At 38.5% G+C, this 14,293-nt stretch overlaps 2 protein-coding genes across 3 annotated transcripts in view; one reads left to right on the forward strand and one right to left on the reverse strand.

Annotated features, from left to right (window-relative positions):
* The first annotated feature begins 1,483 nt into the window (after positions 1 to 1,483).
* LOC134795462 (gamma-aminobutyric acid receptor-associated protein) lies at positions 1,484 to 2,226 on the forward strand. Its single transcript, XM_063767309.1, has one exon. The coding sequence runs from the start codon at positions 1,574 to 1,576 to the stop codon at positions 1,931 to 1,933; it is 360 nt and encodes a 119-aa protein (XP_063623379.1). The 5' UTR covers positions 1,484 to 1,573; the 3' UTR covers positions 1,934 to 2,226.
* A 2,505-nt stretch (positions 2,227 to 4,731) lies between these two features.
* The window catches only part of LOC134795498 (nucleoprotein TPR), a 44,693-nt gene continuing 35,131 nt past the window's right edge, over positions 4,732 to 14,293 (reverse strand). For both annotated transcript variants that reach the window (XM_063767353.1, XM_063767352.1), the window contains exons 11-14: positions 12,368 to 12,549; positions 11,800 to 11,900; positions 7,337 to 7,445; positions 4,732 to 5,997 (exon numbers count right to left, since the gene is read on the reverse strand). In XM_063767353.1, coding sequence (XP_063623423.1) covers positions 5,921 to 5,997; positions 7,337 to 7,445; positions 11,800 to 11,900; positions 12,368 to 12,549 — 469 coding nt within the window. In that variant the 3' untranslated portion in view covers positions 4,732 to 5,920. The remainder of the gene's footprint in view (positions 5,998 to 7,336; positions 7,446 to 11,799; positions 11,901 to 12,367; positions 12,550 to 14,293) is intronic.

Genomic DNA, 14,293 nt, shown 5'->3' on the forward strand with positions numbered 1-14,293 from the left:
GTATCCCTATAAACGTGTGATGACATGTTATCAAAACACGTGAATGAAAAATTTCTTAAAAATGGTGAATAAATGTTGCGTTAAAGGTTGTAGGAGTGAAAGAATTTCTAATTGTGGAATATTGTTTCACAATAGAGCCACAATTATTACATTTTGCGATAAAAAAACAAGTCAACATTGTCAAACTCATTAGGGTGACCATGATGTCGGCACGATGAGAATCAGTGTTACACAATTCTTATTACGTACTTAAAAGTAAGTTTATATGAATAGGTATGTATTTATTTCGGCATGTTGAAATTGGTGAAATGAGAGCCAATACAAATAAATAATTGCCAAAATTGAAATCCAAAGTCCTTAAACACTACAGACACATTTATACATTGTTATAATAATAAAAAAACACATTGATAATAAAAGAAAAATAGAACTTTATGGTAATTTACTGACTTTTGGGACGATACCAGAAACGTTACTGGGAATTTACCGTCTTTGGAAAATTTACTGGGAAATGCACATCACTCGTTTCTTTACATTTCACGACTCTTCTCTTTTCGCACAGATGGCCTACCACCGTGAACACCGAGGTTCGCAAATTGCGGGCATCTTTCTCTTTTACTCCTATAAAGGAATAATTACAGAGACAGAGAAAGATGCTCGTCAAACGATGCAAACTTCGGTGTCTATGCTCCAGTGACAAGCGTCCTAGTTAAGAACTATAGCAAACGGACGTAGCGGTCCCACGCGACCCTGTGGCAGTGGCGGATTTGCCCTAAGGCCGAGTAGGCCCGGGCCTAGGGCGGCCAGATATTTTAAACGGCAGTCTATATGATGGGTGCTGAGAAAGGGGCGGCTAGTGCTTGCTATGAAGGGCCTGGGACCTTACGCGGCAAAGACTGTAAAAAGCTCTCAGGACAGTAGGGTTGTCCTGAGAGCCTACCCCGAGCCGCTTTCGACGTGTTGCCTCTTTGTAGCACTTTCGTACGTAAGTGTGACAGAGGGGCGACACGTCGAACGCGGTTCGCGGTAGACCCTCTGGTTCTGTCAGCATATCTGTCTCTCTATCTCTCTCACTCATACCTGTATTCTTGACAGACGTTACGGCGGACCACCTTCCTGAGGATCGACCATGTTCGTGGTCCAGCGTCTACGCCTATTAATAACAGTTTTTAGAACAACTAAATTAAGTACCTAAGGTTGTGTGAAGCGTTATACAGAAGAGAAAAAAAAACGATATCCATCCCTTTTCAGGCCATAATACTAGTACAGCGAAAATACAGTGTGATTCTTTATAACTGATATAACTATGCATGAATAAGAAAAGATCCTGGCCAAACTATATATTCAATGTTATCCTAATATCCCACATACATATGACTTATGGTCACCCTAATTAGAAAGAGATGCAACGGCCCACCTTGACTTCTCATGTGGACACACTTTTTGGCTAATGTACACTATCCGGTTTACTCTCTAGGTCCGTGCTGTAAAGACAAAAAAAAACAAAAAACAAGTCGCAGTATCGAATTTGGCTTTGTGATTATTTTGGAAATTATAGTGCTAATATTCCAAAATGAAATTCCAATACAAGGAAGAGCATTCTTTCGAGAAGAGGAAGACCGAGGGTGAGAAAATACGCAGAAAATATCCGGATCGTGTGCCTGTCATCGTTGAGAAAGCCCCGAAGGCACGTCTGGGAGACCTCGACAAGAAGAAGTATTTGGTGCCCTCTGATTTGACCGTCGGCCAGTTCTACTTCCTGATCAGGAAACGCATTCACCTTCGGCCGGAGGACGCTCTGTTTTTCTTTGTCAACAATGTTATCCCTCCCACCTCCGCGACCATGGGCTCACTTTACCAAGAGCACCACGATGAAGACTTCTTCCTGTACATAGCATTCTCTGATGAAAACGTTTATGGCAAATATGCTTAAATTTCATAATATCTATTCTTAAATGTATACCTAATTATTAAAATATTGTGTAGAATTATTTGACCATATGGTGAAACCTAGATTTAAGGCTTAGTTAATATTCTTGTATTATGTGTTAAAGGTGATATTGATTTATTTGCTAATTCCAGACACAGGTTTGCAATTTACACTGTTATATTTATAGAATTACACAAAATATGGGTAAAATATAATGATGCATTGTTTCAATCTCTTTGTTTGGTTTAGTTATTTGTAATTATTTCTCTATAATAATAAAAACCCAAAAAAAATAATATTCTCTCACTTTAAAATTAAAATACCCTTTTTATACCTGATGTAATTTGATGTATAATGTCAAGGAATCTTTTTAACATAGAAAGGTGTTTAAAAATATAATAAATAGGTATTTTCATACAGAACCTCCATCTTTATGAAAAATGCATAGTTCCTAGTCCATATTTATGAATCAACTGACAGTTTGTTTACCAAAACCAGCCTAGTTGTTTTATGGCTAAAAGGGGACACTAGACACATCCCTATATAGATTGCTGGAATCACACTTAATTTTGAATAAATTTTACCTATGGCTTTGCTAATTAATGGATTAACCATTGAACTTTAAGGATGCTGGCTATTAAAAAAGGGAAAGTGCGATTATTTCAAAAACCACAAATCTTTTACTATAGACCAATATCCTATAATAAAATCACTTAGTAGTTATATAAACAATTCCATGACTATGCAAAATTGAAACCTAGTTGAACATTAATTTATTATGTTACATACATATGTATGTAAATCAATTAGTAATTGATTTAATAGGTACCTAGGTGAAAATTCCATCATTTCACCACACCAACTCGGAAAGGCTCTCAGTATTCTTTGAAAACAGCACCTAGCATTTTATCTAGAAGAGTGCCAAGTATATAAGTACATAATTTAATGCAAATTTGAGTTGTTTTTTATACTTTAGCTGATATTTATACCATACAATAAGGGTTTAAGTGGTGATTTTGAATGATAAATATTAAAAAGCATTAATTTGTACTAAAAATGTTGTGTTACGGTCATGGTTCAATTTGGAATCTTTTGCTTACTCAGGTCTAAATACAAGCACGGGACAACAACTAAAATGCTTCTTTGATAAGAACTATTTCCACATCTACCCTCAAATTCACGGTTCCTACCGTTCCTGGAAACTGTGCTACAAAGCCATAAAGCAAATGAAACAGGCCGTGGACTGGACGTAAAGGGCACGCGGCGCGACGAGTGCCAAAACAAGGTCGTTCATACATTCGGTCGAGCGCAATGCGCTTTGATTTGCCGCTTGCGTCCAGTCGTAATGGCTCCTCTACACGATGGGCCAACGCCGGCCACTCCGTCTCCAAGGGACGCAGCAATGCGGTAGAATGAGATAGCAATTTCACTTGCTCCCTCTAACGCATAAATGCGTCCCTTGGAGTGGCCGGCGTTGGCCCATCGTGTAGAGGAGCCATATAGTGTTGCGTTAAGCATTGCGAGGGTAAAAAAATCTTTGCTACTGAGTAAAACACAAAAGCGGTGGTAGCCGAGTGGATATGACGTCCGACTTTCAATCCGGAGGTCGTGGGTTCAAATCCTGGCTCGTACCAATGAGTTTTTCGGAACTTATGTACGAAATATCATTTGATATTTACCACTAGCTTTTCAGTGAAGGAAAACATCGTGAGGAAACCTGCATACATCTGCGAAGAAATTCAAAGGTGTATGTGAAGTCCCCAATCCGCATTGGGCTAGCGTGGGGACTATAGCCCAAGCCCTCTCGCGCATGAGAGGAGGCCTGTGCCCAGCAGTGGGACGTATATAGGCTGAAATGATGATGATGAAAACACAAAAAATGTCACCACCTTTGCGAGGAAAATACTAACAAAAGTCAATTCCACCAGCCAACATGAGGATACAACTTAAAATTTGCATTACTTTGCCACTCTAGTGCATAAAACGCAACATTACCATCAGTTTTTGAAGATTAAAGAGAACCATTAACTAGCTGGTGTGGTGAAAAAAAAATGTGTTTCAGTAGCTAAGTTTAGTCAGTCTCGTGGCTTGAAACTTTCGCAACGGTCATGATTGCATTTTTAGAACCACGAGCGTAGCGAGGCAATCAATTTTAGATTTTTTTTAAACGTTTAGCTTCCATTCTCAATCTAGTTTGGGGGCAGAGTTAATAAAGAGTACTAGCGGGGGGTCTCGGGCACAAGGGGTAAACAACTTAGCCCCCGTTTTAAACAATTAACAATTGAAGCGACTTTGATCAATTACCTATATTGTTCTAAAAAAAATACAAAATGAAGTTAATTTGATAGATCATTGAATTGTATCGAAATTTGCAAGGCACACGATTAACTGTTATCGTTAGGCATACCAAGGACGCTGACGCCTAGCCTAGGCAAGGCGCTAACTGCGCCGCGAGGCCCGCGATAATAATTCATTTTCACTTGTGCTGGTCGATGCTTGCTACTAGAACCTACAAGAATAATAGCGCTTAGAGGTATTTAGTAAAAAATAACAAATGACTAAGGTCATGTGGGGTAAGAGCCCATCTAACCTTAGGTTGGTATTCCACCTGTCCAATGCATTGCGTCTCACTCTCTCACTAAGCAAAATGTGAAACGCAAATACACATTGGACAGGTTGAATACCACCATTATATATGTATATTCGGCATAAATGCCTTGTACGTTTAAAACTGTCCCTTAAGCTATAAGATTGTGACTGTATTTCGGGCGATGAATACAAAGAGTAATGAAAATACCACGAACTTTTGGTTTTTTTATTGGTAAATAATAAGGAAATTATTACAAATGGAATTGCTTTGTTTAACTTACTTTATAATGACTTATTTATCATAAATGTTTTTTGAATTGGATACATTAATCAATTACTAATTTAACGAATTTGAATGTCACATACTGGTGCATTATTAACTACGAAACCACTAAGGTGGTATTCCACCTGTCCAATTTCTTGTGTATTTGCATCTCACATTTTGCATTTTGAGAAAGTGAGACGCAATGACATTGGACAATTGGAATACCATCCTAAAGAACTAAAGCTCCTCATTTTGACACGAAAAAGGTTTCCTGCAAGTAACTTACATAATAAAATGATACACGTGACGAGTTTTACAGAAAAAGGCTGACATACCGTCAGGTGACAAGCAAAACTCACTAATTACTACCACAAGTTAATAGCCATAGTGAACCATATTAATACAGGAATAAGGCTGATTTTTGTTTAATATTTTTTTAGTAATTAGTGAGTTTTGCTTGTCACCTGACGATACAATAAAGGAACGTTTGTAACTTTTTATTATTATAAATTATATAGTTAATATCAAAACAGTATCAAAAACTAGAAACCCACTATGAAACATTACATTAAGTATCACTTCGTATGAACCAAATTAGAGAAATTTCGCAAAGCTGTTTATATTACTCCGTTAGAACTACTGTAATAGGTACCATGCCATATTATGACAAATCTTATGTCAACGTAATCAGGCAATAACTCTTTCACTGCGCTGCTTATATCTTACCAATATGACCTAGCTAGAGCATAACAAGTATTTTCCTTTATGCGCAGTGAAAGGGTCATAGGCAGATTATTTATTTTTGCTGCTGTAGGCCCAGCACAGGAAGGGCTCGACAGTAACCTATCCGCGAGATAGACCACGTCCCTCTTTTAAGGTAGTCGTAGTCTACCTCGGGGGCCCTTCAATGCATTGAACGATATATGACGCCTCGTTCAATAAGACAGTAGGTATATGTTTAATACTAAATAATAAATCATCCCCATTTATTCACGCATTCACTCAATCACAGTAGCAGCAATACAATCATTTCTATTATGTCCACAACAACAAAGTACGTGGAACTAATACCCGACTTATTATTAAGAAAATAATTATGAATATGTTATGTGGGAAGAAATATGAATATGTCATTCTTAGTATCTATAGTGAGCCCTCCGCGAAGGCCTTCCGCGGGGCCTCATGCCGCGTCCCCTGGGTCCGCTTTCGCTATCTGGAAGAAATCAACATTTTAATTTTTTTATAAATGTGTTTTTTCGGGAGTTTACGCATCTAAGTGTTTAATGTTGAACAAAAAACTTGATGTTTAAAAAAACATGAATTGTATTACACGGATGCGGTCAACAGTCTAATCTCATTGATCTAGCCTACTGTCGCCGAAGAATTTTTGTACACAAGGAACAAGTATGTACTGTCAAAAAAGTCAATAAACAAAATGTCCTGTATTTATATTAGGTTAAAGTTCGCTTGCTATAAAGAGAAAAACGTGCCGAGCGAGACCTTTGTCCCTTTTTAAGTTGTATTTAGGAAAACTAACGCATTTTAGTAGTTAAGGTTTAAGTAATTAGCTTAATAAAATTAAAATGTTTAAAACTCGTATAAAAATTTTTCTCCTTTGTTTGTACTTGGAGGAGGGGAGAGATAATAGTACATTATTGTCGAGGCTCGGAAGTAGCTACTTGCAGGCTGAGGATTCGTTTTAAACGGACAACCTTGGGAGTCCGTTTAATTGAATCCGAAGCCAGCAAGTAGCCTTCCAGCCGAGTCATATATAGTGCTTTTCTCAAAAATGGTGCAAGAAATATAAATATCATAGAAATATTTTACAAAAGCAACGTTCTTACGTATATATTTTCACAGAAAAAAGTAGAAACAATTGAAAAAAATTAGCTTTGCCGCCTTTTTATTTTTTTAATAAAAAAATAGAAGTGTATTTTTCTGCCGAAAATACGTCAACCTATTTGAGACAGATAAATAGTCACGGTACTAATCATCTGTTTGGCTGTTTAATGGGCCTGTGCCTTCATTTGATATGGCCATTTTAACTTTTAAAAAGTTTGGAACTCGACAAATAATGGAATTTGTATTTTTTGACTGACCATAAACTACGCGCTTCGCGACCTATTTTTTAAACGGCAAAGTCGACTTTGCCGTCCATTTTTGAGAAAATATACATATAATAATATAAATAGTAAAAGTTTAAGATTATGCCATAAGCCTACTTATCTATCAACATTTTTGGTGTACTGAATGTGTTATGTGTGGAACCATAGATTAAATATATTAAAAGGTGGAGTGCAGGGTTTCCGTTGATTCCGGTTTTGAAGCACAAGGCTGGAGGCAACTAGCGAATCACAATAAGTGAATGTTATGTAAGAGCGCTTCGAGTGCAACAGTAAAATATTCGTTCGAACAGTAAAATTAAAGCAGATCTGCCATCGTATTGACCGACCTTTGGGATCAATGACAAGCAAGATTTCGCTACGTAATATTTAGAGACGACTGCTGAGCTTCATTGTTTTACAAGGCAAGAGGGTTTGTGTGGCACGTACCGGCGGCTCGCATCCAGCGCTGGTGGGGCGACAGCGCGCGCGGCGGCGGCCCGCGGCGCGGCGCGCCCGCCGGGGCGCTCGCCTCCGCCTCGCGGCCCTCTTCGGCGACCTACGAGAATGATGTATATCAATAAAACTGTCACCATAAATACTAGATTGCACAAAACTTCACAAGAGCATAAAACGACTTCATTCGAAGCCGTATATTAAGTTCAGTCATTATAGATTTTGACCTTTGAATAATCAGTTCTTGGATTTTTTTTTCGTAGGTCCCTCGGGGGGGTCACTGGGAGTGTAAATTCAAAAAGTAGACTGAATCAGGCTCCTGTGTATATTCGAAAAACGGTTTTTCTTGAATAACTCGGCCATTTTTGATTTTACAGTAAAACCGTGAGAACAAAAATTGTAGGAAATTTGATTCTCTACAAGTTTGATCCTCACAATTTTTCTTCTAGGGGGCTATTCATAAATTACGTCATTTCAAATTAGGGGGGGGGGGGGGGGGTCTGGACACCGGATGATGGTAGCATGACGTAGGAGGAAACGGGGTCATTCGAAGCATGATTTTTGGATGATGTTAGGGGGGGGGGGGTCGAAAATCGTCAAAAATCGATGACGTAATTTATGGACAGCCCCTAGGATCGATATTTTGGAAATTAAATTTGAAAAAAAAGCGACAATTTCAAAATATTTTCATCATCTCATTTATTTTCAACTTTACGGCATAAATGAAGAGGACTAAACTTGTAGAGAATTAAAATTTTGAATTTGTCGCTTTTTTTTTTCCAATTTAATTTCCAAAATATCGATCCTAGAAGAAAAATTGTGAGGACCAAACTTGTAGAGAATCAAATTTCCTACAATGTTTGTCCTCACGGTTTTACTGTAAAATCAAAAATGGCCGAGTTATTCAAGAAAAACAGTTTTTCGAATATACACAGGAGCCTGATTCAGTCTACTTTTTGAATTTACACTCCCAGTGACCGGGGCGAGGGACCTACGAAAAAAAAATCCAAGAACTGATTATTCACGGGTAGGTCGGTTTTTTGGATATAATGACTGGACTATATCAATCACGAGCGAAGCGAGGTCTGATATATACATATCGAGGACTGTATTGGTATTTAATACTAGAGTTGTACACTCTTGCTTTTTATTTCGATTGTAAGGATAATATAACGAAATAAAATAAGATATATCGCTAGCCCAATATTACAGGGTTCTATGTTACATTTTCAAGATAGTTGAAATTCGACTTAATGTCACTATGACAATGTTCAAATTTCAGTCCGATAAAAGTGAAACATAGAACCCTGTAATATTGGGCCAGCGATATGTTGGCGTACTGTATGGTAATTCGGGACTTAATAAATTAGTACTAGAGCCCGCGCGCCGAGTGCTGGGACGACGACGTGCGACGAAGATTTGTACTCTGTTGCTATGACACCTTTGAATCGTCGATTAGAAACATCATGTTTAGCAACCATCAAATACAATCTTTAAAAGCATAAGAAGTGACAATAAAATTAACAACCAGTTTAGCCTAGTTAGTAGGTATTAGTTGGTTGATGGCAGTACTGCGTCCAAATCTTGGTATTTGTACTATTTGTGTAATGAGCAAGAATAATGGAGTAATTTGTTAAATTTGTCCACGCGCGCTATTCATATTGTACTCGCCGACCGTACTTTTTACTCAACGATATAAAAAAACATATTTCCTTGAAGCATTACCGTACTTAAAATAAAAGTAACAAAATATTGTCACTGTTTGTATATAATACCCAAAACTTGCATACTGTATCGATAACACACATGTAATGTGTCATATATTTATTTATACACTAGAGTATAACAACAAAGTCCAGTACAATGGTTGTCAGCCATGCGGAACGAACATCATTCTTGATTGTATATCGAGTTGCAAATTGAAACATGTATGTATGTCTTACACGTATGTTTACAGCCACTTCAGCGTTTATACAGCTGGCATAGGGGTTTAAAGGCCTCCATTATGAACGCTAATTAAAGTCAATAGATAATTTGATAAAGATGAGACTCGGATAACATCTAGGTTACCTATTTGTTATATTTATTCAGCTTCTGCCCGCAACTTCCTCTGCGTGGAATAATGATGAATGACTGATAAAACTACTCTACGTAGCCTTCACCGGGCTTAAAACTATCTCCATACATTATTTTAGCGGTTCTGCGGTTTAATCGTGAAGAGGTAAGAGACAGACAGACAATGTTACATTGAGTTACATTCGCATTTATAATAGTAATATTTTTTTACCGAATCATTATTCAAATTTAACGACAAGAATTAGTTTACGATCAATAGCTCATTTAATTATTAAATTAACATTCGTGTTGAGACCAAAATATTTGATGGTATATTTGTCAAGTTATATTTTTGAATAGTTATATTATCAACAGGCACTTTTTAAATCAACATTGCTTGGACTACACATAATCATGAGTAATCAGTACCGTCTTTACCATAAGGGCACACGGGGCCCGTGCCCAGGGCCCCCATCCTCAGGGGGCCCCGAAGGACAGACAGTATCAGTATATTTGATTACCCATGCTAAATAAAAGATCATAGTAGAAATATGTTAGTTGAATTAGCTTTCTTTACTTTCCAAAAGGGCCCCAAATTCTTATGAGCCCAGGGGCCCCAGCATAGTTTAAGACGGCCCTGTGAGTAATTATTATTAAATGCTAGCGAAATCGCCATCCGGCAGTGCAATATACGTTCAAGTTTAAACCGATTACGTTGGCATAAATTACTAGCATATTATCTCCGTAAAGAAACCGTAAAGCGATTTCTATAGTGAATTGTCATTTTTCAAACGGATCATTCAGTCGGTAATGAACGGCCATTATGTTAAGCAGTCGCTCACGCGACGATTGCCGTTGCACACACGTTGATATGACGATTAGTAATGCTCAGGGCTCGGTTATTGGAAGCATTATTACAACACATCGCCAAACTCATACCTCGTAAATTACCTATTGATATAGTTAGTTGGGTTCCTTACTTGAAACATCATTATCTTATCGACTTCATTAGATGCTAGAACTAGAAGTTCAGCAATGTGCAAATATATTACATTTTACGGCTAGATTTACGATACCAAGCTATGAACGGGTTGAATAAGCATCCAATATAATATGTACTTTCATATATGTTGATTGACCGACTAGATTGATTACACGTACCTACACTGTGCGTTTTATGAACAAATTATTACATGAATTAGTAAAATAAACGAACATGAACCTCGACGAAAGTTGTGGAGGATAAACGTCTACCGTGGTGGCTTGTCTTATTTTGCAAATCTATTTTTGACGGTGATCACCAACACAAATGTCTAATTAAATCAAAAGGCGCACAATCGCTAGATAATACGACTCTTATCAGTCATGCATGCCTTTATTTTTTCATTACTCAGAATCGTAGTACGTGCTGACACAATGTCGAATAAATTAAGCACTCTCTCTCTCTCTCTCTCTCTTTCACTCGTCAACGTAATTTAAAACAACATTACAAGCATACTGAGGTGTCCGTTTTAATTGCATAGATTATGTCGCTGGCTGCAATAAAATGAACACTCGTAACATTTTGTAAATACACATCGTGTTTAAAATATGTGGACAGGAAGTAACGACACATGAGAAAACAAAACAACCGTGTTTACGTGGTGGACGTAAATATCACGACGGATCATTATATTCATATTACATACTATATTCATATTAATAGGTAAAGTAAGGTTGTAGAGTAAATCATTGATGTATGATTAAATAGATTTGATATCATTCATTGTAGTCTTTGGAGTAGACTGTGGATTATGTCAGGTATAATAGGTATATTCGTCGGGCATGCCTGATCACAGTGATTCATAATTCATAATATTTTATTTGCAAAAAAGGAGTTACAATAGTTGGTACATTATATTTATAAGAAAGTCCGTCCTCTTAGGCGTCCATGCACAGCATGCAAACCTTACAAGCTAGCCTAAATCTATATTATTGCGAATGACGCGTCTCCTTTGCCTGCTGCTTTGAGTACTTTGGTTCTTGATTTGGCTGTACCGCAGAAGCATACCTAATTGATTGTGTCTGTCCCTGTGACTACCTTATGAAATGAAATGTGTCTTCAGCACTCAGTAGTTCCATATTTCTACTAAACATTTTTTTTTGCCATGCAGATTTCTTGAATGAATAAATAAATATAGAAAAACATGGTTATATATTTTACTGCCATCCGATATTGGATCGGACAATGTGGAAAATCTCTTACGCTACGATTAACCCTTTTCCAGGCTAACCTATACCTATGGCTTTTCCTTTCCTACATACGGCACTCCAAACATGTGTTCTATTTTCGATGAGTAAGACTGACATTCGATTGTAATTTTTAAAATGACAATCTGAAAGGGTTAATTCTAGCTACTAACCTGGTGTGGAGACGAGGGTTCACTGCCTTGAGAGCTGACAGCTGCCGCTTCCTCCTCCACGCGAGATTCTTCCCACTCGCGACTCTCATTGCCTTCCGATCCTATATTATAAAAAAACATTGAACTCTTTTGTAAATATTAAGAGTAGTTTTTAGACTGGCTATGAGAATTAACCGTTGCACTGTGAGTCATGTCAAGGTATCGAGGTGTGAAGGTACTTTACCCTTCACGAGGTTTACTTTACAAAATTTAATATTTTAGAGAACTAAACAGACTTCATCATTAGAGAATGTACGTGGACTGTGCTGAGAGCGTAGGTACATCAAGAGCGTAGCAAGCGTCCAGCAGTCGCACGGCACAGTTTTACACGGTACGAGTTTCCTATCGTAATAGACACCACTACTATGGTAGTAAGCAAGACTAAAGAGTGAGTCGTAGTCTAAGAAAAAAATCGTGCCCCGAGTTATAAGCCGAAGTAGATGACGCGGGAATGCCATCCATTACAGCCGTACATGCCGATTTGGGGGGTCGTCGCCAAGGAAGCTCGGGGCGTGGAATCGTTACGTACGGGAGTCGGAGATGGCGGGGCTGGGCTGGGGCATGGCGGGCGGCAGCGCGGCGGCCAGGTCGGCGTGCGTGTCGTGGTGCGAGGCCGCGCCCGCCTCCGCGAACGTGAAGCGTGCGCCCGCCGCCCCGCTCGGGACCCCGGCGCCGCCCGCGCCCAGCGGGGACACCACCGCCTCGCCGAACCTGAACATGGAAGCGAAAGATTAGTTAGACAATCAGCAAAGGCGTACGCCCGTACGGTCAGTGGTTTCTGACATTTTTGTAATGTTTGGGAGCGCCGGGCATATTTAACCCCTCTGAGTACCAGGGTTTTTAACTTTTCATACTTTCTGTATGAAAAGGCGTCCATTGAGATTCAAAGGTAACTTTTATGCTGACGCGATATCGCGTCTGCAAGTCTCGCAAGGTTATTTTGTAGGTAAATATCACCAAATACACTTCGATGTCCTACAGGAAAACGACACAGTCAGTAAGTAGCTGTTCGGCCGACAACGAGAAAGCATTTGAATACTCGCACAATAGGCCTGATGACAAATTTTGAAATCCCTTTTATTATTGTCGGTACACTTGTATTGTTCCGAAAAACACAATATTTCAGCTATACTCATAAGATTTAACAGAAATAATTGCATTTTATTATAGCTAGTTTAAAACTCGCGCGAAAACGCCTCGCACGACATTTGTGACGTCACCATTTAGTTGGTGGTAGCCTGGTAGGGTGGTAGACATTGTTTACATACTTACAGTTACGAATTTCCCTTGAATCCGAATGATATTGTTAATTCAGCACCATATATTACGATTAGGGATGATAAATACACTACAAAAATTTATCACAATAACTCATTTTACACAAAAACTCTCACACTCACATTAAGATGAATTATTTAGATACATGTAAATTTTGAGTGAAAATCACCGAGCGCCGGTTTTAGTTTTTAATTTTTTCTAGTTACGACAGCCAACATGGCAATGATAGTTCCATTCAGCCAAATAATTAAAAAAGTTTGTTGGTGAAATATCGTATTATTTAGCATTTTATTTAGACAATAACAAATAGATAACTACTTTATATCGTGTAATAATATTTTTTGGACGTAATAAATGTTTAATGTCTCTTTCCACTTCAAATAACGAGACCATCTCTCTGCTTCACAATTTAACCTTGCTTAATCAGAACAGGTACTGGGTAAATAAAAAACCGCCTCTTCTAGTTACCGCTAGTAGGGACGTTGCAGACGAGACCATATTCTCATCTGACCGCCTACAAATGTTTTCTCTTAACACGTGGGTATCAAATATAGATGTGAACACTCTGGTTACCTCCAATTTAGACTGCATAATGGACTCTAAAAATACTTATGAATATAACTGTCTTAAATACAGGGGCGTATTTACCTTAGGGCCATCCGGGCCATGGCCCGGGGCGCCAACCCCCAGGGGCGGCATATCCTGCCCTCGGCGGATTGCATTTTGTATTTCTTCCTTGACTTCTGGGGCGGCGAAACGTAATGGCCCGGGGCGCTAAATTTCAAAATACGCCCCTGCTTAAATATAATGTGTTGGAGGAGTTACGTCTAAAGTATAAGGATTGGCAATTTTTATAAGTACACAGATGGGTCTAAGAGTCCCCTTGGAAAAGGAGCCGCTTTTTTTGACCCACGTAATCCTTTATGTGACCAGGATAACATGTTTAAGGTTGTAGGAAATATTTCTGTGATGACAGTTGAATTGGTTGCAATCTCGCAAGCACTTTCCTATTCGCTGGGTGCGAAGTAGGAGGTGGGGGAACCAAGAATCGATCGCAGCGCGCACCGTGGCCAAAAAAGGAACTTTCGGCAGACCGACTGTCACTTTTTACTAGCGAAATTTACGTATCCGTGCATTTGTGGTGAATTTTAAGTAAAAATAAATAAACATGCGTCAC

This window comes from Cydia splendana, chromosome 12 (assembly GCF_910591565.1).
Source record: "Cydia splendana chromosome 12, ilCydSple1.2, whole genome shotgun sequence".
In the NCBI taxonomy this organism is placed as follows: domain Eukaryota; kingdom Metazoa; phylum Arthropoda; class Insecta; order Lepidoptera; family Tortricidae; genus Cydia; species Cydia splendana.

Bases quoted from the DNA above. Each gene is read 5' to 3' on its own strand.
- LOC134795462 (XM_063767309.1), top strand. From the start codon at position 1,574: ATGAAATTCCAATACAAGGAAGAGCATTCTTTCGAGAAGAGGAAGACC.